The sequence below is a fragment of the Giraffa tippelskirchi genome, chromosome 10 (assembly GCF_054371585.1).
Source record: "Giraffa tippelskirchi isolate mGirTip1 chromosome 10, T2T-mGirTip1v1.2.pri, whole genome shotgun sequence".
Lineage (NCBI taxonomy): Eukaryota > Metazoa > Chordata > Mammalia > Artiodactyla > Giraffidae > Giraffa > Giraffa tippelskirchi.
Genome location: NC_137284.1, coordinates 6,313,147 through 6,340,953, shown reverse-complemented (window position 1 = coordinate 6,340,953; position 27,807 = coordinate 6,313,147). Strand labels below are relative to the sequence as shown.

At 53.8% G+C, this 27,807-nt stretch overlaps 3 protein-coding genes across 44 annotated transcripts in view; 2 read left to right on the top strand and 1 right to left on the bottom strand.

The window, feature by feature from the left end:
* Window positions 1–2,483, top strand: part of BBS1 (Bardet-Biedl syndrome 1) — a 16,048-nt gene extending 13,565 nt beyond the window's left edge. For all 13 annotated transcript variants that reach the window (XM_081532131.1, XM_081532130.1, XM_081532129.1 and 10 more), the window contains one exon: window positions 133–2,483. In XM_081532131.1, coding sequence (XP_081388257.1) covers window positions 133–219 — 87 coding nt within the window. In that variant the 3' untranslated portion in view covers window positions 220–2,483. The remainder of the gene's footprint in view (window positions 1–132) is intronic.
* The window catches only part of ZDHHC24 (zDHHC palmitoyltransferase 24), a 25,414-nt gene extending 10,384 nt beyond the window's left edge, over window positions 1–15,030 (bottom strand). Inside the window, exons 1-4 of one of the 3 annotated variants that reach the window (XM_081532144.1) lie at window positions 14,712–15,030; window positions 13,238–13,515; window positions 8,908–9,240; window positions 3,777–4,108 (exon numbers count right to left, since the gene is read on the bottom strand). In XM_081532144.1, coding sequence (XP_081388270.1) covers window positions 8,945–9,240; window positions 13,238–13,515; window positions 14,712–14,992 — 855 coding nt within the window. In that variant the 5' untranslated portion in view covers window positions 14,993–15,030 and the 3' untranslated portion in view covers window positions 3,777–4,108; window positions 8,908–8,944. Of the gene's footprint in view, window positions 1–3,776; window positions 4,109–6,588; window positions 9,241–13,237; window positions 13,516–14,711 lie in introns of those variants that run through there. The other 2 variants (XM_081532145.1, XM_081532143.1) reach the window with 2 other exon arrangements.
* ACTN3 (actinin alpha 3) lies at window positions 6,873–27,807 on the top strand. 28 transcript variants are annotated; one of them, XM_081532101.1, is made up of 22 exons: window positions 6,873–6,902; window positions 16,044–16,115; window positions 19,583–19,697; window positions 19,874–19,993; window positions 20,286–20,372; window positions 20,449–20,536; window positions 21,015–21,093; window positions 21,177–21,258; window positions 21,984–22,069; window positions 22,372–22,464; window positions 22,883–23,113; window positions 23,234–23,381; window positions 23,819–23,969; window positions 24,575–24,683; window positions 24,779–24,919; window positions 25,182–25,364; window positions 25,816–25,950; window positions 26,046–26,225; window positions 26,487–26,633; window positions 26,730–26,795; window positions 27,272–27,430; window positions 27,519–27,807. In XM_081532101.1, exons 1-22 carry the CDS (start codon window positions 6,873–6,875, stop codon window positions 27,675–27,677), a joined length of 2,661 nt encoding a protein of 886 aa, XP_081388227.1. In that variant the 3' UTR covers window positions 27,678–27,807. The 28 variants fall into 28 exon arrangements, 24 of the variants coding, with proteins under 24 accessions (XP_081388227.1, XP_081388224.1, XP_081388225.1 ...); XM_081532098.1 differs by having other exon boundaries at window positions 26,730–26,799; window positions 27,234–27,430; XM_081532099.1 differs by having other exon boundaries at window positions 23,234–23,390; window positions 23,804–23,969.

Genomic DNA, 27,807 nt, shown 5'->3' with positions numbered 1-27,807 from the left:
ACAGCAGAGGCTCCCCCTCCCCTTGGACCAAGCCCTGTACTAGGGCTGGTACAGACCAGGCCGTGCTGGCCTTCTTGGGGAGAAGGGGGGAAGCCAGAATGCCCCCTACTACCATGGTCACCTTCTCTGTAGGTGCTGGTGCTTCAGGAAGGCCAGAGCACACCCCTGCTGAGTGCCCACATCAACATGCCCATGAGTGAGGGGATGGCAGCTGCCTGACCCCGTGTGGAAACCCCAGTGGAAGCCCCAGTGGAACCAGAACCAGGAGGATCCAGCCCCCTCCACTGCGCCGGGCAGAGTCCATAGTCCCAGGTTCGCTCCCGGGCGGCACCACGCCAGGCCGCCGGCCCCCTCTCCTCTCCTAGCGCCCCTCCCTCACTACCCCAACCACTGGTGACCCGCAGCACAGGTCAGTGAGCCCCGGGAAGCTCAGCTCCTTCCTCCTCAGGAAAACCCAGGCGCTGACCCTGTGGGCTCCTGCCACTCTGCTCTTGTCCCCACTTTCCCCCAGAAAGCACCCCCAGATACAAAGGAAGAGTTCTGCAGCAGTTAGGCTGAGATGAGGACACAGGCCTTGCTTTCTCCTCTGCCACTCTCCTTGGGTACATCTCTTTGCTGCTGCTGCAGAGTTGGCAGGGGCCTGGCCCCAGACAGTCAGAGGCTTTTTTGGGTGAGACTGAGCCCCCTGCCGCTCCCTGGGGTGCCAGAGGCTTGGCTGTTGCCAGCTCAGCTTGCAGGCAAAGCACATGCTTTGATCTCCCCCTCTTTCTATTCAGGGGCCCTAGGAGTAGCTGCCTTCCCACAGGGGGCCTTTCTGAAGTCTTGGGCTCAGCCCAGGTTTCAGGCCTGTGATGCTCCATAAAGATCGCCAAGGAAGAGGCTGGCGCCAGAGGGCAGAGAGTGCCTGAGCAGGGGGCTAGTGGCCCGAGGAGAGGAAGGCTCAGCTAGACAGAGCAGAGGTGGGGTCAAAGCACACAGGAGGGGCGTGTCTAGGGTCTGGGTGGGGGGGCAGGCTTGGGAGGCAGAAGCCTAGAACTGCCAAACAAAATGCTCTTCTACGCCCTGGAGCCCAGATCAGTCAGTTGAGCGGCAAGTTCACTGGGCAGTGGCCATTATGTAAGCCAGGAATCCTGTTCGCTGAGGAAGGACCTGTGTCTTCTTCTGACCAGATACAGCCTAGCATGTGGCAGACAGCTCAGGCTTGTGGGGAGTAACCAAGTTTCTGTGTGTTTCCATTTCCCCAAGTGTAAAAGGAGGCGGTTTGACTAGATTCTGCTCTAACATCCTAGAGTTTGGCAGCCCCTGTAAAGAAACCAGGAGTCAACTCCAGAAAGTGGGTACTTGGCAGGAGTAAGCACAGAACTTTTGCTCTTGTGACCAAGGGCCCCACATTGATTGATTCTGCTGGACAACAGCCTCTGTGCTGGAGACGGTGAGGGACACCCCACAGCCACACTCTCTGCAGGGAATGCATTTGGGGTGAGGTTAAGAGAATTAAGGGGTCTGGAACAAAGAAAGAGCCCATCCCCCTCCTGTATGCACAGTCCAGCCACTCGCAAACACAGACCAGTTAGGTCGGGGTGGCCTGGTGTTCCTCGATTAAGCTGACTGAGGCTCAGGGGGAATGAGGAGGAAGTTCAGTATGGAAATGGAAAGATGGGTAGAGGGAGCATCACTGTCAGTCAGATTTCAACCAAACCTGAAGCATTTTCTGAGAGAGCTCATCAGAGATGGAAGGCCCTGCCCCAGAAGGTATTGAGCCCCTTGTCACTGGAACTGTGTCACTGTGGCGAGGCCAGATGACCTTACAGTCCCTTTCACCCCCATGAAGTGATGAACTGTGTGAACTCGGAACGAAGAAGTCTCATCTGGGTTCTCCTCATAGTTATCCATGATGATGAAAGCAGAGAAACGATCCTGAGGCCCAGTCCCTAATATGAATTTACATGATGTGATACTGTGTTATTGTTCAGTCACTCAGTCGTGTCCAACTCTGCAACACCATAGACTGCAACACGTCAGGCTTCCCTGTCCTTCACCATCTCCCAGAGCTTGCTCAAACTCAGGTCCATTGAGTCGGTGATGCCATCCAACCATCTTGTCCTCTGTCCTCCCCTTCTCCTGCCTTCAATCTTTCTCAGCATCAGGGTCTTTTCCAATGAGTCAGTTCTTCACATCAGGTGGCCAAAGTATTGGAGCCTCAGCTTCAGCATCAATCCTTCTAGTGAATATTCAGGATTGATTTCCTTTAGGATTGACTAGTTTGATCTCCTTGCTGTCCAAGGGACTCCCAAGAGTCTTCTCCAACACCATGGTTCAAAAGTATCAATTCTTCACCGCTCAGCCTCTTTTATGGTCCAACTCTCACATCCATACATGACTACTGGAAAAACGATAGCTTTGACTAGACAGACCTATTACTTATAAACATGTGAACCGCATGATGTGGACAGTGTAAATAAAGCATTATGAAGTAGGAAGCAGTGCATGATGCCCAGCGCCCTCACTAGCTAGAGCTCTAAGAAACTACAATAAGGATGAGGAGAGTGGTGCCTTTTTTTAATGTCGAAAAACATATACCTACTTAGTACTCTATTTGTATTAGTTGCTCAGTCATGTCTGACTCTTTGCAACCCCACGGACTATAGTCTGCCAGGTTCCTCTGTCCATGGAATTCTCCAGGCAAGAATACTGGAGTGGGTTGCCATTTCCTCCTCCAGGGAACCTTCCTGATGCAGGGATCAAACCTGGGTCTCACGTACTGCGGGCAGATTCTTTACTGTCTGAGCAACCAGAGAAGCCCCACTTAGTACTATGGAATCAGGCAGTTTATAACAAGGAAACAGCCTCTCCCCATTCCTCAGTACTGCGCCCCTGCTACAATCATTTCCGGCTTTGTCAGCTGTTCTGTAAAGATGCTTATACAATATTTGTTGGCTCCCTGTCATAATAGATGAGGCTTTAGCGCTCTTGTGACAGCACCCTGCCCTCTCCTTTTCTCCCGTTTTTAGGTAAACCCATATTCACTATTTAGATTACTACATGACTCTCCACTGCACAGCCAAGAATAGGGCTATAATTAAATTACCTTTTTGTGTATTTCTTTTTCATGGAGTTAATAGTTACCCAGTTTTTTTTCTCCTTTGCTTACTTTTCTATGTATACCAACTGCTGGCTCATCTCCGACCCAGTCTGACAGGTCCTCTGGGTGCATCCCTTCATCCCCTGCTTAAGGGAGTGCTATTTGTTCACTAGAACTGCAGTGAGCACTTCTCCTGGGAATTCTGTTTGCCATATTCTGGCCCAGGTTCCTTAATTCCTGGACCCTGTGTCCTTTTTCATAGTTCTTTTACTCCTCACCTGGTAAAGCACATCCACAGGTACCTTCTCTGAAAAGTCACTAGAGTTGGGCTTTCCTGGTGGCTCAGTGGTAAAGAATCAGCCTGCAAATGCAGGAGACCTGGGTTTGACCGCTAATCCGGGAGAATGCCACATGCCACGGAGTAACTAAGCCCATGCACCACAACTACTGAGCCTGTGCTCTAGAGCCCGAACCTCAACTGTTGAATCTCGCACGCCCTGGAGCCTGTGTTCCACATCAAGAGAAGCCACCGCAATGAGAAGCCTGCGCACTGCAACTCGCGAGTAGCCCCTGCTCGCTCTAACTAGGGAAATGCCATGCAGCAATAAAGACCCAGCACAGCCAAAAAATAAAATTGTTTTTAAAAGAATCTTTTTTAAAAAAACTCACTAGAGTTAAAAATTTCAAGACACCATTTGTCTGAAGATTTTCTTTAATTCAGTTCATACATGGATGTGATAGTTTGGGTCGAAAATTTGAAGATGAAAGTCATTTTTATGGAAGGAAATCATTTTTAAGGTAGTGCTCCCTTGTACTCTGATTTTTGGTAATGCTGTTGAGAAGTTCCATGCCATTTTTGCTTCTGACTTTTCTCTGAGGTTCTGAAACATCTGACACATTACCATGTATCATTAATTGTTATGCTGTGGGGTGGAGGCTTGCATCCTTCAATTCCAGAAAATTGTTTCTTGAGTGATTTCTTCCCATATTCTCTGTTCTCTCTGGAATTCTGATGAAGCCCGACATCTGATAAATGATAATTCCAGAGAGAATAGAACTGAATCCTCTGATTTTCTCCTGTCTTCTCTTGTATTATCTTTTGGTTCTATTTTCTGAGAGGTTTTTACCTTTCATCTCTTCTCTGGAACTGTTTTTAAAATTCTATTTTATTTTTTGGCTGCACCACATGGCATGTAGATCTCAGTTCCCCAGCTGGGGATCAAACCCACACCCTCTTTCCACACCCTCTTTAGTGGAAGCACAGAGTCTTAACTGCTGGACCACCAGGGAATTCCCTAAAATTCTGTTATTTTAATTCTCAGTTCTTTTTGTTCTCTGTTCAGTCTTTAATTATGGTACCTTTTCAAGGACATAGTTGTGTTCAACACCACCAATCAACTGGATTTAATTGACATCTACAAACTACTTCAACAGCACCAAGATACACATTTTTTTGGAGCTCACATAGAACATTCACCAAGACAGATCATATTCTGGACCATAAAAAACACTTTAACAGATTTAATAGAAATTATGAAGTGTCTGCTCTCACACCAAAATGCAAACCAGTAACAGAAAAATAATTGGAAAATTTCAAAATACTTGGAGATTAAACAGTAGTCTTGTAAATAATACATGGGTCAAAGAAGAAATCTCAAATTTTAAAATATTTTGAACTAAATTAAAATGAAAACAACTTATCAAAATTTGTGGGTGCAGTGAAAGCATTGCTTGAGGGAAATTTATAGCACTGAATGGATATATTAGAAAAGAAGACCTAAAATCAATAATCTACATTTCCACCATGGGAAACTAGAAAAAGAAGAGCAAAAGTAAATCCAAAATAAAAAGAGCAGAAATCAATGAGATCGAAAATAGGAAATCAACAGAGAAAAATCAATGAAAACCAAAAGCTGGTTCTTTGAAATCTTAATAGAATCAACAAGAGAAACTGCCTATTTCCAAGTCTAGTACTGGGTAGAAGAGGAGTAAAAAATCTCTCCTGAGAATTTTTGACCACGTGCCTGCCTGAATAAGTTTGCAACCTGAATTGACAATACCTGGGTGATCCGAAACACCCCTAGCTGAGAATTTAAAGTGCCGGGTCAGTTTGTCATCAGGCAACTGATAAACATATTTCCTCTGGGGAGGAATTTACTTTGAACTCAATCTCAAAAAATCCCCATTGATAAAATTCCAACAAGTATGAATTCACAGTCAAAACTCATGAATTACAAGAAAACATGGCAATGTGAGCAAGAGCAAACAATAAACCTGCATAATCAGGCCTCAAAAACTTAAGGTACTGGAATTACCAAACAATATAAAATATGTGTTTTCAATACATTTAAAGAAAAAGGAAACTTAAAATGTAAGACAGCAAGAGTGTATAAAATAAGCAAATCTGAAAAGGAACCAAACAATTTCTAGAAATGATAAAAAACATTTGACATGTAAAACTCAACAGATAAGTGGGTACAACCACTAAAAACAGAAACCAAAAAGCTTCAATAGGTTGGTTTAGCAGCTGAAGAAAAACTTAACTGGGAGATAGATTTGTAGAAATTATCCAGAATGCCAGAAACAGAGAAAATATGAGCTATCTAAGACACAAGGAGGATGGAGTAGGAAGGTCTAATCAGGGTTCCAGTGGGGACAGAGAAAGATATGACAGAATTGAAGATAAGACAATTTTCTAGAACAGATGAAAGACATCAATTCATAGAATCAGGAAACCTAAGGAATCCCATTAAGATAAGTACAAAGAAAACCACACTGGGACAACATCACAGTAAAGCTTCAGAATACCAAAGATAAAAAACCCTTTAAAACAGTGGGAGACAAAAAGTATCTTCAAAGGAACAGTAAGGACAACAACAATAAAATGGAGACCATAAAGACAGAACGAAGTTTTCAATATATTGACAGGAAATCACTATTAGCCTGGAATTCTACATCCAGCAAAAAATAACTTTAAATTAAAAAGTAAAAAACTAGAAAAGACAGCCGATGGCACAAAATAAAGGGGTAGAAATTTATCCAATAACTTAAATTAAAATAGATAAAAGTGACTAAATACTTCAAACAGAAAACATTTAAAAATCCATCTTCAGGCCATTCTTAGGAGGCAGAGAATGAAAGTAAAAGGATAAAAACATATTTGGAATAGAAGGGAAATTTCTCAGCCTAATAAAAGACTTTTTTTTTTTTTTTTTTTACAAAACCCAGCAAATATATTTTATGGTGAAATATTGAAATTATTCCCTCTAATGTCAGAAACAAGTCAAGGGTGCCCGCACTTTCCTCCACCCAGAGAGGCAAGAAAAATAAGAGATATAAAAAGTAAAAAGGAAGGACAAAACTACCTTTTCATAGAGATGATTATGCATATAGAAAACTCAGAATTTTCAAGTAAATCATAAATTTTAGGTTTCTTGGACATAAAAAATTATTTTCATAAGCCATGAATAACAACTGTACAATATCAAGTACTTAAGTTTAACCAATTTATGAGAAAAAAGTAACTTTATTGAAAACATTAAATGGAGAGATACACCATGTTCATGACTGGAAACTTCAATCTCATGTTGATGTTGCTTTTCCCCAAACTGATACATAGATTCAGTGGGGTTCCATCACAATTTCAAAGGGGTTTTTATTGATAGAAATGTAACAAGCTGATTCTAAAATTTATATGGAAGAGCAAGGGCCAAGTATAGATCTTAGGGGAACACACACAGGTAAATAAAATGATCAGTGGGACAAAAGAGAAAAATAAAGTGTATATTTGATGGATCACTATACAGCAAGGAAAAGGAATGCGTTACAGCTACACACATTAATTTGGATAAATCTCAGAAACATGGTATTAAAGGAAAAAGCAAATTGCAGTAAAATAAACATGGTATAGCTTCATTTATATAAAAGTCAGAAACATGCAAAACAAAACATCTATAATAAAATCACGAAGCAAGCAAGGGAATGATTCAGACAGCACAGTGTTTCCTCTGCCAGGGAGAGGCACAGCAGGGACTGGAAAGGAAAGGGTATCCACCTGCATTGGGAGTGCGGAGGCTTAACCACTGGACTGCCAGCGAAGTCTAGGTATCCATTTCTGAAATGGTGGTGGGGAGGGTGTTCTTTGTCTTTAAATGTTTTCTTGTATCTCTTCACTATTTAATTCAAAACCAAACAAAACAAGAAAAGATTCTAGAGGATGGGGGTAAAGCAGAGAAGGAAACGGGAAGTCTGCCAGTGCTTATGTACAAAGAGACAGCTACAGCGAGTTCCTAACAGTTAAATAGTAATAGTGCATGCTGTTTAGGAAAGCAAAGAAGTCCTAGCAGCTCAAACTTTCGGGGGGCGTGGGCAGAGCCTTGGGCTTCTCTGAGGGTTCTTGGAAGGCAACCTGCCATGTCAGTGGAGGGCCACCCCCTGCCCCAGCAGCATCTGTATATTTTCACTTAACCCCACTTTTGGTCCAGCCCCTCACCTCCACCCTCTCCAGTTCCCCCAAGACACAAAGCTTCTTCAGAAGCACACACCTCCACCCCAGTGGGGTAGCTGCTTGGCTGCAAGGGGTCAGGTGGGTCCTGGGGGGAGGGACAGTCTAGCTGCTCCTCACAGAGACCTTAAATCAGTCTCTCTTGTCAGCCCCAAACCTCGCCTTCCATGGTGCTGGTGGAACTGCAGAGCATCTCCAGGGCTGGGAGTGGGGGGTGGGGGATTTGGTGGCCTCTTGGCTCCTCCCTTGGGGAACACGTAATTGCAGCGTCTGGTTCTCTAGGAGACTAAATGAGCCTCTACCCACTTTTCATCTCTCAAAATGTTGTCAAGGTCTTTGGTCTACTGCTGTCTCCCTGTTTTCTCTTTGTAAATTTACATCATTTTTCATTTCTTTACTATCATTTTAGATTTTAAGAGGAAACAGGTAAACTCATATGGCTAAACCTGCCAGATGTAACTGGAAGTGTCTACTTACTATATTTAAATAAGTGTTTAACAAGGAGCTTCTGAAGAGACCAGAGAGGAGGAGCTCAGCCATCTCAGCACCATCCTGCACAGATGCTTGAACACCCGTCCCCCCCCCCTCCAATTTCTCTGTCTTGATTTTTTTGGTCAGGCAAAAAAGGGTGAAGAACAAAGTGCAAAGATCTGGGTTCATATCCGGACTCCTCCATTTACTACCCCGTGAAATCTTATCACATCAGCTCTCAGAGCGTTACGTTTTTCACTGCCATAACTGCTGCCCGGAGTACCAGGTTAGCTGGAGACAAGTTCAGTGAGGTTGTGGCTGTTGAAAAGCTCCTCACTTTATAAAGCACTCAACCTGGGGAAGAATTGTGGGTTCTCGTACCCTGGATCACTGTGTTCTGCCTTAGCCTGCTGCACCCTGATTCCCCAGCCCCCGTGCCCCAAGGCCACAGGAGGCAGGGCCCTGGATCCTCACACCCTCAGGCATTCTGTGGTTCCCAGGCCTTACAGCCAGAGGAAACAAAAACAGCAGCCCGGGCCACAGAGGAGGACCAAAAACCCACACAGCTGGAGGGAGTCCCAGAACCAAGTGGGCACTTTATTAACCTGGCAATGGGGCAACCAGGCAGGCTGAGCAGCCCCTTGCCAGAGCTTTCATGGTCCTCAGGGGCCACTGACAGGCTGAATCACAGGGCCCAAGCCCTGGACCCTAGGAGTCCAAGCTGGGCAAAGACAAGCCCAAGGGTGGCGATGGGAGTTGCTGAAAGCAGGCATCAAGTACCCCTGCCTCCCTCTGAGGCTGGGGGCGGGGGTGGGCCTGAAATGAGTTACGAGGCCCCTCTCCTGCTCACCTTGTGCAGCTTGTACAAGCTCAGGCGCTTCCTGGAGTCAGGAAGCCCTGAGTCCCACGTCAGCTGCATTCTGGAAGGTGATCCCATCCCCCGGCAACGGGGAGGCCAGGAAGGGCCAGAGCCAGACAAGGACCCAGCGGGGCCCCAGGGCTGCCTGCAGATTGTGGCAGGGGCCCAGGTCGTACGTGTGCTGGCCCCGAGCCCACTCCCATGTGGTCTGGCCCCTGAGCAGCAGCATCCCGTGGAAGAGCAGTCCGGCCCCGCACAACAGCGCGCCCGCCACGCACGTGTCGGTCACGAAGGCCAGGGCGAACTGCGCCAGAGACACTCTGCCTGCAGGGAGAGAGCAGAGAGGGTAAGGGAGCAGCAGCAGGCCCAGCCCTCCCAGAGCCTGGGCCCTGCCCTCCTCCCGTCCCCTCGTCTGCCATGAAGCAGGGCACATTCCTCTGCTCCGCAACCTGCGGAGTCGCTGCTCCCTGGCCAGCCAGTGCTGGCTAACAGGAACACACTGGTGAACTGGGTACACATAGCCCCCTGCCCTAGACACAACCTTCACTACTGCACCACACCCTTGTGAGCACCCCCCACGAATGCCAGGCTAGCATCTCCAGTCTCAAGGAACTCACAAGAGATTCAAGAGATCATGTCTCAGTTACTTAATGACAGCTGTGATGGGTGTGATGACAAAAAGCATCTTGGACCATCCTCATCTATAACAGGTAATAAGTATCAGCTGAACCAATGAACTGCAAGATGCCATGAAATGTTTTGCCAAGCGAGAGAAGCCTGACACAAAAGGTCATGTATTACACGGTACCATTTATGTGAAATGTCCCAAACCGGCAAATCCATGGAAGCTGGGGGCACTCGAGGGTGGGGGATGGGGAGTGACTGCTTAAGGGGTAGAGGCTTTCTTCTAGGGCAATGAAAATGGTCTGGAATTAGTGGTGATGGCTGGACTACACTGTGAGTATACTAGAGACAACTGAATTGTGCACTTGAAAATGGTTACAGTTATGAGTTTCATGCTATGTGAATTTTTCCTTCAGTTAAAAAAAACAGCTGGCTTCACTGTTCACCTGAAACTAGCACAACATTGATAATCGGCTATACCGCAATACAAAATAAAAAGTTCAAAAAAAAGAGAGAGCTGGGCTTCTCTGGTGGCTCAGTGGTAAAGAATCCACCTGCCAATGCAGGGTTCGATCTCTGGTCCAGGAAGATCCCGCATGTCGCGGAGCAACTAAGCCTGTGTGCCACAACTATTGAGCCTGTGTCCTAGAACCTGGGCGCTGCAATGACTGAAGTTCGCAAACTCTAGAGCCCTTGCTCTGCAACAAGAGAAGCTACTGCAGTGAGAAGCCCACACTGCAAGTAGAGAGTAGCCCCTGCTCACCACAACTAGAGGAAGCCTGCTGAGGAAAGGAAGACCCAGTGCAGCCAAAACAATGAATGAATGAATGAACGAAAATGCAAAAATTAGTTTATAAAAAAGAGCCTATGGTGGGGGTGGGGAGATGACATGCGAACTTATTAAGAGGCTCGGGGAAATAAACTGCATCTATTTTGAGAGAGTTGTCTATTTCGGGTGGTGTCTGAAGTTTGCCTTTTCATACTGTTCATGGGGTTCTCAAGGCAAGAATGCTGAAGTGGTTCGCCATTCCCTTCTGCAGTGGACCACGTTTTGTTAAACCAGTCAATCCTAAAGGAAATCAACCCTGAATATTCATTGAAAGGACTGATGCTGAAGCTGAAGCTCCAATACTTTTGCCACTTGATGCGAAGATACGACTCACTGGAAAAGATTTTGATACTGGGAGAGAGTAAAGGCAGGAGGAGAAGGGGATGACAGAGGACAAAATGGTTGGATGGCATCACCAACTCAATGGATATGAGTTTGAGCAAACTCCAGAAGATAGTGAAGGATAGGGAAGCCTAGCATGCTGCAGTCTATGGGGTTTCAAAGAGTTGGGACACAACTGAGTGACTGAACAACAACTGAAAGTTGAGGAGGTATTTGCTAGATGAAGAGGGGAGAAAATATTCTGTTTGAAGGTCCTGAGGCAGGATGGAGAGATGTCTGCAAAATGAGTGGGTGGTTCTGGAAGCTCAGGAGAAAAGCCCAGCTTGGATGTGCAGATTTGTGAGTGGTTGGTACCAAAGCAGTTCTGAGACCCGGCAGAGTGTGTAGAGAGATGAGAACAGTACCTCAGCCAGGAAACCAGGTCCTTGGTGACCAGAAAGATGGAAACCAGAAAGGGAGGAGGAAACTCAAAGTACAAGCTGTCGGTGATGTCCAGGTAGAGCCCTTTCAGGAAGTATGGAAGGCCATCAGTGGTATGAGGCTGAAAGGTCTCATGAAGCAAGAAGAGAACTCACAAGCCTCCTCTGGGTTTCCTAGAGACAGAGGCTGGGGGACTGTGGCAATCTTGGAGAATGGGTGGGGGCAGAAGCCAGTTTGGAACAGGGGTGGGGAGAGGCGAGGAAAAGTAGCCTCTGAGCCAAGGTAAGTTCTTTGACTTGGCAGCTAACGGAAAAGAGCCAGAAAGCGTGAGCTGGAGGAGGAGGACATGGGATGAGAGAGGGCTGGTACCAGGTGGAAAACCCAAAGGAAGCCCGGGGAGGGAGCCTGGAGTGGCCGGAGGAGAGGCGACCCACAGTGTGAGGCCTCAGAGCAGGGAGAAGGGGCTGGGCACCCGGGGAAGCTGGGGCAGTCAGCTTCCGCCCCGGGACAGGACAGCCAATTCTGGACTACTTTTCTCTGTGATGGATTTTTAAGAGAGATGGGAGTTTGGAGGACAGGAAAGTGGGAAGGTTTGAGCTGCAGTGGAGGACAACCAGGAACTACTGAGGGCCTGCTGAGGTCAGCAGCCGTGAACATGACATGGTATCAGCTGTCACGAAGGACCAGGCATGTCTGGCAGCTCTCAGCAGACACAAGGGTGGACACAGAGAAGCCAGGAAGGCACAGCAGAAGGAAGATAGAGCCGAGAGGCCACAGATGCTGCAGGAGGTTGGTGGAAATGAGGGCGCTACGCGGGACCTGGGGTGGTGAAGCGGAAGGTGCTGATGGACAGAAAGGTGAGGCCCAGGAGCTCTGGAGCAGATGTCATGGAGTAAAGAGTCAGAGCTGGGTAGGAGAGGAGGTGGGAGCAGAGAGGGGGTGAGAGATGGGGTGATTTGGGAGGTGACACATTTTGGATTCTGACGGACTGGGGTGGGATGTGGGAGGAGAAGATAAGAAATTGGGCCATTGGGGCCATTCACCCAGACTTTCAGATGCCGATGCACTCAACAAGGCCCAGGGCTGAGAGAGACTTGGTGCTGGAGCCCAGGTCTTCAGTGACTGTGGGGAGCAAGGGGGAGACCGAGGATGACCAAGAGGGGTCGTGTGTTCAGAGAGGAGCGGCTGAGGGCTTGAGTGTCTGTGGAGGCAGGCAGGTCAATGAGGAGCGCAGTGCAGGAAGCCAGGGTCGGCAGAGGAAGGCAACCCCACTGGGGCTTCTCCCAAGGTCTCCCCTGGGCCGCAGAGGGGGGTCCTAGGGACAGCGCTGGGCCTGGAGAGGATAAGGAGACATACTCGCTGTTCGGAGTGGTCCGGAAGTTTAGTAACTCCAGGCTACAGAGAGGACTGTAGACAGCTCAGGAGGAAGGAGTCGGGGAGAGGAAGCCCAAAGCATTGCAGGGGGCAGAGGACAAAGTATGAAAAAGCAGTGGGGTTTCTGTTTTTGGTGGTGTTGGAGGAGAGTGTGTTTATCCAGAACACAGCCTCTCAAGCGCCTCCTGATCCAAGATGTCCCCTCCCAACTTCCAAACACTGGACCTCCACCTGCCTGTAACCTTCACTGGCTCCCCACTGCCCAGCCAAGTGAAGGGCCATCTCCTTACGCCACATTCAAGGCCCTCCACCACCCAGTCCTCATCTACCATCCTAGCCTTAATCCTCACGTTTCCCACCAAATGTCTTCCCTGCTCCCAACCTCCAAGCCTGTGTTCACGCTGCTTCTCTAGATCTGAATGCCACCTCCCTACTGAGAATACTCCCTCACCATCCCATCTGGCCCGCCCAGTGAAATCCCACCAGTCTTTCTTCCCCGGATTCTCTCAGCCAGAACTCTGTACCTGTGTCCAGACCCTGTGTTTTACCAGACTGCACACCCACGTGAATACCTGGCTGCCCCTGCCTCCTGAAACTGACCTTGGGACTGGGTCCCTAGGGCACTAGAGAACCCACCAGGAATCCCATGGCCTACCAGGATGGGCCTCGGCCTCTCTGGGGAGGCTCCCTGCAACACCTCCCCCACACTCCACTGCATCCGGGGCTCCCCACCTGTGAGCAGCATGAGCCAGGGCAGCAGGAGCAGGGCGGCGGTATGGAGGGGTGTGTGGGCTCGCAGCAGGGCCGAGAGGGCTGGGCCCAGCAGCACAGAGGCATGCAGCAGAACGCCCGCGCCGTGGAGCAGGAGACACAGGAAGGGCCGGTAGTTGCGGAAGCCCACGCAGCGGCCCAGCAGGCGGCAGTGGTGGTCCCGGCGGAGGATGCAGATGCGGCACGCAGAGCAGTGCCCACTGCGCGGCGGCACCTGGCTTTGGCACTGGTAGCAGTAACTGCAGGGAAGGAACCACAAGGTCAGTCCCTCCAGAAGCTCAGAGAGCCCCTCATGGTGCCTGGATCAGCCAGGCACAGGCACAGCCCCCGCCCTCGCTAAGCATCAGGTTCTTCACAGGGGAGTAAATAAAGGCTGAACACCATTTTCCAAGCCTTTCCACTTCTAGCACAGCAGGTCTGACAACCCCAGTCCTGAGATCTTTGGCTGGTTTCTAACATCCAGGAGCAAACTTTTGTCCTCCACTGTTACCAGCTTGGTCCAAGTCACCATGAACTCTGCCCTGAATTATTGCAACAGCCTCTTGACTGGTCTCCCTGATTCCACCTTTATCCCCTCTACTGTAGTCTTGCCCCAGCAGCCAGACTGATCCTTTAAAAATCTAAGTCAGGGGAATTCCCTGGCAATCCAGTGGTTAGGACTCCTCACTTTCATTGCTGAGGGCCTGGGTTCGATCCCTGGTCCAGGAAGTAAAATTTCACAAGCCTGGCAGCGAGACCAAGAAAAATAAATAATAAAATAAAATCTAAATCATATGCCTCCTCAGCTGAGGAGGCAAAACCCTGAGATGGCTCTCCATTTCACTTCTGGTAAAAAGCAAAGTCTTCAAAGTCTGTTTACAAAGTCTTTGTATCTCTAACCTCTCTTCTCCCCCCGCACACCACCTCAACCACACTGGCTGTCTTGCTGTTCCCGGAACATGCTGGGCACACAACTGCCTCAGAGCCTTTGCATTGTCTGTCCCTCCCCTCTGGTACATTCTTCCCCCAGATGAATGTAGCTAGCTCTCCGCTCTCCTTCAAGTCTGCTCAAACGCCACCTTCTCTGTGAAGCCTACCTTGACCACCCTATTTGAGACTGCACTCTTTCTGTTTCCTGACCACCAACATCTTCTAACATTCTACATTATTTATTTACGAGCCTGAAGTTTATCATCCGCCCCCTCCCCCAGTGAAATCAGGAATACGTTTTATTGTACCTCCAGTGCTTGGAATAGTACCCTATACATAATATGTACTCAATAATATTCGTAAGTGAATGAATGAAACTCGGTCTGTGGTCTGGTTCTAAAAGAGTTCTCTGGCTCTAATAAGCGGATCTTACTGTAAACTGGCTCAAACATCTTCAGGTCCTAGGGCCCTCCCCCTGCGCCAAGCTCCCGCTTCTCCCCCGCGCCAGAACCCGAGCCCTACTCACGCCCAGCCCTGGCCCAGACCACGGCCGGCCAGCATCACACCCCGTATGCTGGGGTCCGAGCGCAGGAAGAGCCCCACGTTGCCCAGTAGGTTGAGCAGCTGGAAGGCTGCCAAAGCAACCTGCAGGGTCCGGGCCAAGGGTCCCAGCGGAGGTGGCCCGGGGCCCAGCACTAACACGTAAGCCAGCTCCAGGCCCACCGCCGCGGCCCAAAACGCGGTGAGCACGAGGGGCAGCCGCGCGGGAGCCGCCTCCGCGGTCCCCACCGCCCAGGGCTGCCCCATGGCCTGCACCCACTAGCGGTAGAACCCCCTAGTACCCCGCCGCTTCCGTATTGAGGCAGGGATAGTGGCAAACGGACGTCTGCTACAACCAATAGAAGCTCCGAAGGGGCGCGTGAGCTTTCCGGTTCACTGGGCGGGCCCACAGGTACGGAAATGTGATTGGGCGGCCGAACGGGCCAAAGAGATGCTTGGAATCTCGTTGGCGCTGGAGCCGGGTAGGGCGGTGCTGTTATAGCCCCGCCCCTCCGCGGACGTCCCGCCCCTCCGCGGACGCCCCGCCCCCGAGGACGCCCCGCCCCTCCCGCAGGCACCGGGCACGCTGTCCGAGCTGGCCAGCAAGCCAGGATTGAGTTGCAGCCTTGGTGGCGTCGGGGATTCCCGGCTCAGCACATTCCCCCTCTTCCCCCAGTAGCCCCGATATTAATAGCCCTGCCTCGGCCCATCCAGCTGGCTTGGAGTCCCTCCCCATGCTCTAGTGTCTCTCTTCATCACCCCCAAAAACATTCAAAACAGCTTGGTGCCTCGGAGTTTCTGACTGTGAAATGGGAATAGTGGTCCCTGTTTCCCACCAGCGTGGCTCAGGAAAAGGGTCAGGAGGAGATCCAAAAGGCAGCTTCTAAAGTGGTCTGCAGTCACTATTATTCTCATCATTTTCGTTGTACACATGGGGAAAGAGAGTCAGAGAGGGCCCATGGGTTTCTCAAAGTCACACAGCGCCCAAGCGGCGGAGCCAGAACGCGAACCCCGGATCTCTGCCACGGTATCCATACCAGAGCCTCAAAATTCGGCAGTCGCTTAGCCTCAGGACAATCTCCTGCCTGGTCTCGACTCGAGCGCCCTCGCCCCCATCCGGCCACACCCTCCTCCCCCATATTTAGCGCGAATCCGATCCGGGGCTGGGCCGGGCGCTACTTAACGCGGCCCCCGTGTTCTGGAGCGCGCCGAGCAGAGCAGAGCCAGGAGCCCGAACAAGATGATGATGGTTCTGCAGCCCGAGGGCCTGGCGACCGGGGAGGGGCCCTTCGCGGGCGGCGGCCGCGGGGGCCGCGAGTACATGGAACAGGAGGAGGACTGGGACCGCGACCTGCTGTTGGACCCGGCCTGGGAGAAGCAGCAGCGGAAAGTGAGTGCTAGCCCATTTCCTGATAGCAAAACTGAGGCCTGAGAAGCCAGGCGGTTTGTTCTTGGCATCTCAGTAGGTCAGGGGCAAGACCCTCTCTTAACCCTCAGTGCCACTTCCTAGCCCGGGCTCTGGCCATCAATCCTCTGCTGTCCACCAGAGCGGGACGAGAGGGCTGGGGACCCTCATGAGGGGTTTAGGATGACAAGAAGGATTTCTGGGATCCCCACCCCCTAAGAGTTCATTCACCTGGGCCCACTTTTCTAAAGAATATGGTTTGGGCAAAGCCCTGGAGATCCAAGTTTGGGTGGGGTGGGGTCGGGAAAAAGCAATCTTTCTCTAGACAGCCTCCCCCTTTTCTGAAACATTCCCAGACCCCACCTGAGGACTTGCAGCTAGGCAACTAGTGGACTTAAGAGTATGGGGGAAGTGGTAACCATCCCAGACCTCCCACCCACCCTTGCTATATTCTGTCCAGCGTGATGTCCATGGTCACTCTATCCCAATTGTCAAGTGAGGAAACTGAGGCTGAGGTAGGACCCACCTCATATACTGTCAGAAAACAGTCCCCTCCCCAGGCAACCCGAGGGTCTTTGCCCATTGCTTGTCCCTCCCCCATTCTTTCCCAAGATACCCCTCCCCACCCCAGCGGCTCTGAATCTGCTGAAAAGGCCACAGGGTCGGAGAGGAGGGGAGCCCTGGGTTCCCTTTCGCGGTAGGTAACCTGACTCTCAGGCCAGATGGACACTTTGTGCTGAGGCAGCGCCTTGGAGGAGCTGAGAGGGCAGCTGCTGCCCAGGTCCAGCCTTGTAGGGCACTCAGGCCTCCCCTCCCCGATCTATTTTCACTCCTAGACTTTCCCAGATGGAGCGGGCAGGACACCTGGAGACCCAGAAGAGAAAGTGATCTGGGCCTGGAGTGAGGAAACGCTGGGGAGTGGCAGGCTGGGGGTAGGGGGGCACTGTGAGGTCATTAGACTCATTACTTGCCAACGGTGTGTGACCCCAGGAAAGGGCGGGGAACCGGGGTGCTCGGTGGAATTTGCAGGATTTGGAGAATCCCGGATTTAGAATCAGAGCACTTCAGCTGAGTTAGAAGACAGGAGGTGACCCCAGGGGCTGGGAGGCTCAGCTGACACGGCTAGGGTGCGCCGGGTGATCCGCCTCCCCCCAGGCTCCTTCTGCACCTGTCTCCAAGCAGGGCTGTGGTCCTTGGGTCCAGCAGTCTCCCGGTGATATCATCCCTGCCCCTGGCTCCAGCTGCCACCTGCTCTGCAACTCCTCTCCCCACCCCACCCCCACCCTCCCAGGCCTCTCCCAGATCCAGGTTCACAGGCCCCTCATAAGACACAGGCTAGTCTGTACCTCACTTTCATCAAAGTATCAGAAACATCCTTCCAACCCAATTTACAGCTACCCACTTCATCCACTTACTCAGTGATTGCACCCCTGTAGACGCTCTGTAAATTCATTGGTGTTCCCCGAAGTTGGATAATCCAGTTGTTTCTCATCTGGCAGTGTTTATTACAATGTAAGGAGCATCTCTGTGCTCAACTTTAGCCCCGCCCCATCCCTGCTTCTCCTCCTATCTTAGAGCACTCCTGCCTCCTCCCGTCTGACACCAGAGTCCTCTTTATTCAACCTCATTTGAAAACAATCGTTTAATATTTCTTAGGGAGGTCCTGGTATGTGCCAGGCACTGTGTCAGGTGTCAGAAATTCAGCAGGGGATGAAATAAAGCCCCTGCTGCAGAGAGCTTAGAGTCTAGCAAGGACAAATGTTTCCATCTCATCCCCTCGCTCCTGACCCGTCCCACTCACTGACACCCTCCCTCACCCTGGTCTCAGTCGCCACCTCCTCACTTCTCCCTTCTGCTCTGCCAAGCCAAGTGTCTCCTCTCTGCATCCAGAATGAACTCTCTAAAACACAGTTCTGCCCCTCTCCCTCCCTGTTGCCCTCAGGATCAAGTTCACACTCCCTGGCTTAACACTCAAGATCGTGCATGACCTGGCCTCTGCCACCCCTCCGGCCCGCCTCTCACCACTTATACCCCAACATCCCCGGAGCGGTGCCCAGATAGCTGTAGCCCCACAATCCTAGCAACTGTTTCTCATCACCAAGCCCTTGCGGCTGTCCCTGCCTGGAATGCCCTTGCCCGTCCTTCCCTGCCTGAGTAACTCCTGCTCTTCCATCACAGTTCTGATCAGTTACTCACTTTCCCCAAGAGGTTTGAAGAACACCTGATTTGAAGAACCCCTCCCCTAAGCTCCTCAATGCTATTCTCTCCTAGCACGTCTCAGGCCCACAGGACTCTGTGATTGACTGTGAGTTCCTTTAGGGCAGGAACCAAATCTCATTAAAAGTCATGTTTGTCCTATGAGGGAATCTGCCTTCTCTACCATGGATGCCTCGCCCAGACCTGCCTATCCCCCTGCCCTGTCTGGACCCAGAGCATCTGAGACTCCAGGGCAGGAAGGAACTACAGAGAATCCAACAGTGCTCTCCTATGCTCCAGGCCTCATCAATCAGTGCTCAGTGCCCACTTACACACCTGAGGGAAAGAATTCCAAATAACTGTCAGCTTGGGGGAGGGGAATGGGGGGGAAATGCTTTGAATTCCAGGATCCTGCAAGATCAGGGGAGGAAGAACCTGAGACATCATTGACTCTGAACCATAGTTGTACAAATGGAGAGACTGAGCCCAGGAGAGGGCGAGGGGCACATCCCAGGTCACGGCAGCTCAGCTGGGGTGGGACTCCGAGTATGGATTCTACCAAGGACTACCAACTGATGGTGGAATCCGGGGCCTGAGGCCTTGGGAGGTTGTAGAAACTTATACACCAGGCTCTAGGTCACTGCCATCCCTCAAAGGCACACAGCATATATCACCCCTCCCATCTCAGACAGAGGCTGAGGCTGAAGCACGCCCTGGCCGGAGAGGTCGGGCAGTCTCCTCCAGAAACTAGGTCAGGCTGCGCCTCAGTGTCCCACTGTTCCTCGAGGGCCTGCAGAGCTCCGGCAGCCTCGCAGTCCGCTTGGGGGCCAATTCACAACAGCCTTAGGAGGTCGGTGGGGCTGAGACGATAATAACACAGTTGCACAGTCCCTCGGACAAAACCCTCCAACCCATCTGTGCTGCGACCCGGAATGTTCCAGATTTCAGTAAGGCAGTGTCACCCTACCATTGACCCTGGTGTCTCAGGGGGCCCCACACTGGCTGGAGACTGGCCAAAGCTGTTGTTGTGCTGGCAGCACCCACCCTGGGATCTGAATGGGCTCCAGACCCCATTTCTCCCTATTTCCAGGAGAATTAAAGCTCAGGGAGGGAAAGGGGTTGGACCCAGATGCATAGCAATTGAGTGGCTGAGCCGGAACTTGCATCCAGGGCCTCAGGCTCTGAGATCTACCCTGACCGAGGAGCCAGAGCCCTGTCCTCAGCACTAGGGTCTGAGCACTGTCCTCTGCCCCCAGACCTTCACTGCCTGGTGCAACTCGCACCTGCGCAAGGCTGGCACCCAGATCGAGAACATCGAGGAGGATTTCCGCAATGGCCTCAAGCTCATGTTGCTCCTGGAGGTCATTTCAGGTGAGGGGCACAAATCAGTGCACAGGGACCCCAGGACCTAGGGGAACCCAGAGAGTGGGGGGAGCAGTGCCAGCCGAGTGCTGGAGGGGACGTGCCGAGAGAGGGGGAAGTTTGAGGACCATGTCTTCGGCTTCCTCTTGTGACCTTTGACCCTTGACCTCTCCTCTCACACCCAGGAGAGAGGCTGCCCAGGCCAGACAAAGGCAAGATGCGCTTTCACAAGATCGCCAATGTCAACAAGGCCCTGGATTTCATTGCCAGCAAGGGGGTGAAGCTAGTATCCATCGGTGCTGAAGGTGAGGAGGTGGCCGGAGGCAGCCGGGGGGGCTGGGGGCGCAGTTCCTCATCTCAACCGCGGGGACAACCATCCGCACCTCACAGGAGCGACTGTTAGGAACAAAGCTACCCACAGTGCTGGCACGGGCGCTGGCACCCAGGAGGTGTTCTGTGAATCCTTTTGAAGTAAAATAATTGAGCATCTACCTAGTCGGTGCCAGTCTTGGAATGCAGACAAGGGCCAGAAGGTAGGGGAGGGGGGCTGAGGCCTGGTGGCCAGGTGGAGCGTATCCCTACTCCCCCACCCCACAGAGATTGTCGATGGGAACCTGAAGATGACCCTGGGCATGATCTGGACCATCATCCTTCGCTTCGCCATCCAGGACATTTCTGTGGAAGGTGAGTGGCGGGGAGGCAGGGAGGATGAGGGGGCCCGACCCCTCCCCAACCAACACTCATCCCCATCCCTGCCCAGAAACCTCGGCCAAGGAAGGCTTGCTCCTGTGGTGTCAGCGGAAGACGGCGCCGTACCGCAACGTCAACGTGCAGAACTTCCACACCAGGTCCGTCCACCGGTCAGCGTGAGGGGCCTCTGCTAGGGTCTGGGCCAGAGAGCTGGAGTCTGGCCCGGGAGAGCCAGGGAGGGGAGAGGTCACAGCCAAGTTCCTGCAACAGGGTCTGAAAATGGCAGGACTCAGTCAGTGTTGAACTGAATCCAGGAGGGTGAGGGAGGATTCCTGGAGGAGGGAGCACCAGAGACATCCCAGGAAGGGTGTTCCAGCCAGAGGAAACCTTGTGAGCAAAGACCTGGAGGCCAAAAAATCCTAGAAAGTGGTGTAGCGTAAGCCCAGGGTGAGGGAATCATGATGAGCTTGGAGGAAATGGTCCATGGCTGGTAATCAGGGCCTTAAATGCCAAGCAAGGAATTAGAACCTGACTCCATTTCACAGATGAGGCCGTCCAGATAGGAGGGCTCCTGGGACCAGGGTAGGGCAGGGCCCCAGCCTGAACCCAGGCCTGACCACCCCCCTCTCTGTCCAGCTGGAAGGATGGGCTGGCCCTCTGCGCTCTCATCCACCGACACCGCCCTGACCTCATTGACTACGCCAAACTGCGCAAGGTAGGCACCTCCAGTCCCAGCCCCGACTCCCCAGTCTCTCTGTCCCAGATGACCTTTCACCTCTCTCCCCTCACACCACCTAGGACGACCCCATCGGCAACCTGAACACTGCCTTTGAGGTGGCCGAGAAGTACCTGGACATCCCTAAGATGCTGGATGCAGAAGGTGAGAGTAAGCCTCGCCCGGGCGAGGACCCCACTTCCACCCCAGGTAGCTCCCTCCCACCTCCCCACCTTTGTTCCCGCTCCTCCCTCCTCCCGGGATGCTCCGCCCCCCACCCTGCTCCCTGGGCAGAACCCTTCCTGCCAACAGGCCCTCTTCTTCAGGAGCCCTTATCTGGTCCCCTGTCCCTCTCATCCAGTGGAACTAGCCCCTCCCACCTTGGCCCTTATGTAATGGCCCTACCTTCACATCCCAGCTACCTGGGTCACTTGGCAGCATGATGGTCACTCATCCTGGGAGCTCCTCTGGGGCAAGTCCTGCCTCCTGTCCCTGTGCCTATAAAGGCTTTAGTAGTTGAAGCAGCAAACATTTTCTGGGTACTTACTGTGCCTGGTACCCTGGATGTGAACTTGGAGGAAAGCCAGCCAGCCAGCCAGTCAGAGGCATGGCCTGTTTAGAGACAGCAGGCAATGGACCCTGATGGTTCATGAGGCTCTGCTCACTCGGCCACACCTTGATACTGTCATCACCCCACAGAGGGGGAGGTTGCTGGGCCCTGGGGTGATCCGAGAAGGCTCCAGGGAAGAGCTGGATTTGGCGCAGCTGGTGGCCATGACTAGATGTCTCTGCCCCTTCCCATCCCGAGAGAGCTCTCTGCCTGGGTAGGGGCGTGAGCCCACTCCCCACCCCTGGCTTTGCCCAACTGACCCCTGGCTGCCACTCCTCAGACATTGTGAACACCCCAAAGCCCGATGAGAAAGCCATCATGACCTATGTCTCCTGCTTCTACCATGCCTTCGCGGGGGCGGAGCAGGTAAGGGGCTCAATGGTTGCCACCTGGGCTGGGCATGTGGCCTAGGGGCCCACCCTTGGCAGCCCCTCAACATTTGGAGGTGCCAGGCCCCACGGGGGTACCACTGTCCCAGCTGCACATACTCGATCCCTGGGGCACTCAGGTGCAGAGGCCTCTGGCCTGGAAGCTTTCTCCTCGCCCTACAAGGCATGCGGCCCTCATCCTCTCAGTTTGCGTAGACACAGGGTTTAGGGATTGCAGAGGGAATCTGGGTGGGGGGTGTCCTGTTCTAATGCCAGCCTTTCTGCCCACTCCCACCAAAGGCAGAGACAGCCGCCAACAGGATCTGCAAGGTGCTGGCCGTGAACCAGGAGAACGAGAAGCTGATGGAGGAATACGAGAAGCTGGCCAGTGAGGTAAGACTGGGGCCATAGAGGGCCTCCCCCTGCCTCCCTTGCTCCCCTTTCCCGGCCCTGCTGCTCCTCCCAACCCAGCTGACCCCTGGCCTGAACTGCAGAGCCTCCCTCTCCTCAGAGTAGCCTTGGCCTCCTCCAGCCTCCTCCTGCTATCTTTACCCACCTCCTGCCCCCTTCTACCCATCCAGGCTCCTGCCATCCACTCATTTATCCATTCAGTCACTCATCTCTAGACAGTCTCACAGCCCTTGCTCTGGGCCAACTACGCTGGCCCCTGGACTCAGAATGTAACCATCCTGCTCCTTCTCTGACTAGTGGGGACTCCCACCCTCTCAGCCTAGGCGTGGCTGGAGACAGGTAGGCAAGGTGAGCAGGCCCGCTCAGCCCTCTGTGCTCTGCCCCTGCCTGGATCCCGCAGCTGCTGGAATGGATCCGCCGGACCGTGCCGTGGCTGGAGAACCGCGTGGGCGAGCCCAGCATGAGTGCCATGCAGCGCAAGCTGGAGGACTTCCGGGACTACCGGCGCCTGCACAAGCCACCCCGTGTGCAGGAGAAGTGCCAGCTGGAGATTAACTTCAACACGCTGCAGACCAAGCTGCGGCTGAGCCACCGGCCGGCCTTCATGCCATCTGAGGGCAAGCTGGTCTCGGTGAGCCAGGCAGCGGGGAGAGGGGGAGCCCCGGCCCTGCCCACATCCCCGTGGACTCTCTGTTCCCATCTGTATAATGGGTGAACCATGATGGAGGGCGCCTCTCTGCTTGGCCTGCAGGACATCGCCAACGCATGGCGGGGCCTGGAGCAAGTAGAGAAGGGCTATGAGGACTGGCTGCTCTCTGAGATCCGGCGCCTACAGCGGCTGCAGCACCTGGCGGAGAAGTTCCAGCAGAAGGCCTCCCTGCATGAAGCCTGGACCCGGGGTAAGTGGCTCTGGGGCCTGCATGTGTCCTGTGCAGATTGGGGGGAGCCTGGTGGGAGGGGGACGGGGTCCTGGTAGAAGGCACAGGTCAGGGTAGCGGTTCTGCAAGGAAGCTGGAGACCTGTTTTCTAGTCCCTTCTGGTATTTGGAATCAAATAATTCAGGAAGGGAACCAAGGGCCACTCCAGATCATGTAAGCTCATGGACCCTGACATCACTCGAGAACCATGCCCTGGAACAGGAGCTTCCCTTCACTTGATCGCACTGGCGATAAAGAGCAGATCTGGCGTCTCAGAGCAGACCCCTAGGTGTAGGCTGGGCAGGAGTGATCACCTGCGTTCACGGATGAGGAATCTCCAGTGTCACACACCGGGCTCGGACCCCCTGCTCCTGTGTAGCCGCGCCTGGGTGACGCGATCCGGGCTTCTCTCCACGCAGGAAAGGAGGAGATGCTGAGCCAGAGGGACTACGAGACGGCTTCGCTGCAGGAGGTGCGGGCCTTGCTGCGGCGCCACGAGGCCTTCGAGAGCGACCTGGCGGCACACCAGGACCGCGTGGAGCACATCGCTGCGCTGGCCCAGGAGCTCAAGTAGGCGTGGAAGCTGCTGGACCCCGCCCCCCCATCGTGGGCGGGGGGGAGGGGGCGGCGGGGGGTGGGACGTGTAACACCCTCCACCTGGCCCCGCCCCTCGGCCTCGAGCCCCGCCCCTGCTCCCAAAGCCCTCCAGACCTTTCGCTCTTTAATAACCCCACCTTAGTACCCCTGTACTTCCCGGTACCGCTTGCTCTGCCCTCCTCATGTAACCCTGCCCCACCTCCAGACCCCACTCTGTTACCCACGCTTTTCCCACAGTGGCGCTCGACCTTCCCCTAAGCTGGCGTCTCCTTGCAGCTTTGGGCTGGCCAGGCCCTCACCACAGCCTTGGCCTCTGGCCACCTCCTGTAAACCTGTCCCGGAAACTCCAGGCCCCGTCCCTGCTCCCAAACTCTTCCAGGGACTGGAGCTGAGGACCCCCTTCTGCTAGGCACGCGCTGGGAAGGCCCTGCTCTAGGAAAGCCCTGTTTCACCTCCATCTACCCTGGCTCCTTTATGCCTTCACCACCCCTGGGCCCAGAGTCCAGCCCCCTGAGGGACAGTCAGGCAGAAATCTAGGCTGGAATCTGGCTCCACAGAACCCCCCTTCCCGCCCCCAGTGAACTGGACTACCATGAGGCAGCCTCGGTGAACAGCCGCTGCCAGGCCATCTGCGACCAGTGGGACAACCTGGGCACACTGACCCAGAAGAGGCGGGATGCGCTAGAGGTAAAGCTGGGGACCCAGGGGTGAAGGCTGGACGCTGGAGGAGGGTGAGGGGCCTGCTGGGCGGGCTGCTGACTGGCCATCCCTGTGGCCCCCAGCGGATGGAGAAGCTCCTGGAGACCATCGATCAGCTACAGCTGGAGTTTGCCCGGCGGGCAGCGCCCTTCAACAACTGGCTGGATGGTGCCGTGGAGGACCTGCAGGACGTGTGGCTGGTGCACTCGGTGGAGGAGACCCAGGTGGGTGCGGGGACTACAGGTGTGCCAGGGTTGGATGGAATGACAAGGAAGTGGCCTGTCTTCTGTCAGCCACCCCTTTGGGCTCCTGGGGAGTGGGGGGCCGGAGGAGAAGCCCAGTTCTAGAGTGCCGGGAGTCAGGAGGCCTGGGTTCTCTGGCCAGTGCTGCCCTGGCCCCCGGTGAATGGCCCCGAGCACCTGGCTGTCCCTCGTTGCCTGCGGGAGGTAGGGGCGCTGGTTGATGCCTCCTGCCTGTCGTCCCCAGAGCCTGGTGACAGCACACGACCAGTTCAAGGCAACACTGCCTGAGGCCGACCGAGAGAGGGGTGCCATCCTGGGCATCCAGGGTGAGATTCAGAAGATCTGCCAAACGTACGGACTGCGGCCCAGCTCCACCAACCCGTACATCGCCCTCACCCCGCAGGACATCAACACCAAGTGGGACACGGTCAGTGCCACCGGTGGCCTTTCCCCACCTCCCTCCTGCGCAGACATGTTCTAAACCACCCTGAGAATCTCAGGTGTCCCGAGACACAGAGAATCAAGTCCGCTCTGGATCTGTGGTCTGCCACAGACTCTATGTGGTGTTGGACAGGTCCCCTTGCCTGACTTGACCCTCTCTGTAAAATGGCCGTAACAGCATTTTCCTGTCGGGTCTGATTGAAGCAGAATTAGGTCTGGTGTGGGGGCCAGATTGTTGTACAGAACAATCTAAGTTCGTTAAGAATGTCAGCATGGGCCCTCATGTACAGCCAGGAAATGAGCAGAGAGAGGCTGGGTGACTTGCTCAGAGCTTGCCCCCTCCCCAGAGCCCTTGGCTCAGAGCAAGGAGCCCTGTGAGGGGCTGGAGCCCTCCCCTCACTCCTGAGCTGCCCCTAACACCACCACCCTCCCTCCAGGTCCGAAAGCTGGTACCCAGCCGTGACCAGATGCTGCAGGAGGAGCTGACACGGCAGCAGGTGAACGAGAGGCTCCGGCGGCAGTTTGCAGCCCAGGCCAACGCCATCGGGCCCTGGATCCAGGGGAAGGTGGAGGTAAGGCTTGGATCAGGGAGCCAACCTGGGAGAGGGGGGCCGGGAGCTGGGCTACTGGGGGCTGGAAGCCCTCATCCTGCCTGATCCCCCTGCAGGAAGTGGGGCGTCTGGCCGCAGGGATGGCCGGCTCTCTGGAGGAGCAGATGGCAGGCCTGCGGCAGCAGGAGCAGAATATCATCAACTACAAGAGCAACATTGACCGGCTGGAGGGAGACCACCAGCTGCTGCAGGAGAGTCTGGTGTTCGACAACAAGCATACCGTCTACAGCATGGAGGTGGGACCACACTGCTTAGGACCAAGGGGAAGGCAGTGCTGTGTGGAAGCCTGGGGCGGCCATGGTTGGTTGATCAATATGTAATAAATCATCAAACTTTATGGCAGGAAGGGCCACTGGATATCACTCAGTGGAACCTCCCAGTGGGGCCCAGCAAGGGGGAGGACTTGCCCAGGGTCAGAAGGTGAATTGGGGGTGGAGCCAGAGCTAATGGCCAGGCACTGGCCTCCCACTGACCCGGCCTGTCTCCTGCTTTCACAGCACATCCGTGTGGGCTGGGAGCAGCTGCTCACCTCCATTGCCCGCACCATCAATGAGGTGGAGAACCAGGTACTGACCCGAGATGCCAAGGGCCTGAGTCAGGAGCAGCTCAACGAGTTCCGGGCATCCTTCAACCACTTTGACCGGGTCAGCAGGGGCCTTGCCCTATGGGGTGGTGGACCTGGGGGCTGGCCGGGGGCTGGGGATCAGGGACGGAGCCTGACATCTGCTCCCCAACTATAGAAGCGGAATGGCATGATGGAGCCTGACGACTTCCGGGCCTGTCTCATCTCCATGGGCTACGACCTGGTGAGTGTCCTCCAGCCCTGTCCCGGGGTCCCCTCCGTGGCTCCTCCTACATACTGATCACCCACTGTGTCCCTCCCACCTTCACACCTTCATTTCTTCCTCATCCACCTCCTGGGGCTGGGGAGAATTACCCCATTTCCTAGGGGCGCTACCAAAAGTTCCAAGAGGTAAATTAATTTGGACCTAGTTCTGTATGACTCCAGAGCCTGAGCTTGCAATATGTCCACCTCAGAGAGAGAGCACTATAGGGGCGTGGGGAAAAGATCAGGACCAGCAGGAGCAGGGCATCGCTACGGGCAGGAAGCAGAGCTCAGCCCAGTGGAAAGGATTTCCCAGAGCCAGAGCTAAGGCTGCAGTGGACCGTCTATGGAGAAAGGGGGCCACCTTGTCACTGGAGTTGTCAAGCCAGGGGGACACCAGGAGCCCTCCTGGCTTAAGCACCCCCCGGGCACGGTGTCCGGCCTCTAACCCTGCAGGGGGAAGTGGAGTTCGCTCGCATCATGACCATGGTGGACCCCAACGCAGCTGGGGTCGTGACCTTCCAGGCCTTCATCGACTTTATGACCCGAGAGACAGCCGAGACGGACACGGCTGAGCAGGTCGTGGCCTCGTTCAAGATCCTGGCGGGAGACAAGGTGAGTCCCTGGCCGGGGTAGAGGGAGCTGGTGGGGGGGGTGGGGGGGGACCGGGACCTGGGGGCCCTCAAACCCTCTTCTCCCCCAGAACTACATCACCGCCGAGGAGCTGCGGCGGGAACTTCCGGCGGAGCAGGCTGAGTACTGCATCCGCCGCATGGGGCCCTACAAGGGGGCTGGGGCTCCAGCTGGAGCCCTGGACTACGTGGCCTTCTCCAGTGCCCTCTACGGGGAGAGTGACCTCTGACCTTGACCCCCAAGCTTCTCTACTCAAGTCTGGAGAGAGGGTGCTCCCTCCAGCTGATCCCACCCATCCCTTGGAGCCAGGGCCACAGAACTGAGTGTTTCTCAATAAAGATCCATTGTGGGCCCCTCTC

What these genes read in the sequence shown, in the direction of transcription:
- ACTN3 (XM_081532086.1), top strand. Translation starts at nt 15,966, where the DNA reads ATGATGATGGTTCTGCAGCCCGAGGGCCTGGCGACCGGGGAGGGGCCC. An exon ending in GTGCAGAACTTCCACACCAG is followed by an intron (nt 20,537 to 21,014) that starts GTCCGTCCACCG and finishes CTCTCTGTCCAG; the next exon opens with CTGGAAGGATGGGCTGGCCC. An exon ending in ACTACGCCAAACTGCGCAAG is followed by an intron (nt 21,094 to 21,176) that starts GTAGGCACCTCC and finishes CACACCACCTAG; the next exon opens with GACGACCCCATCGGCAACCT.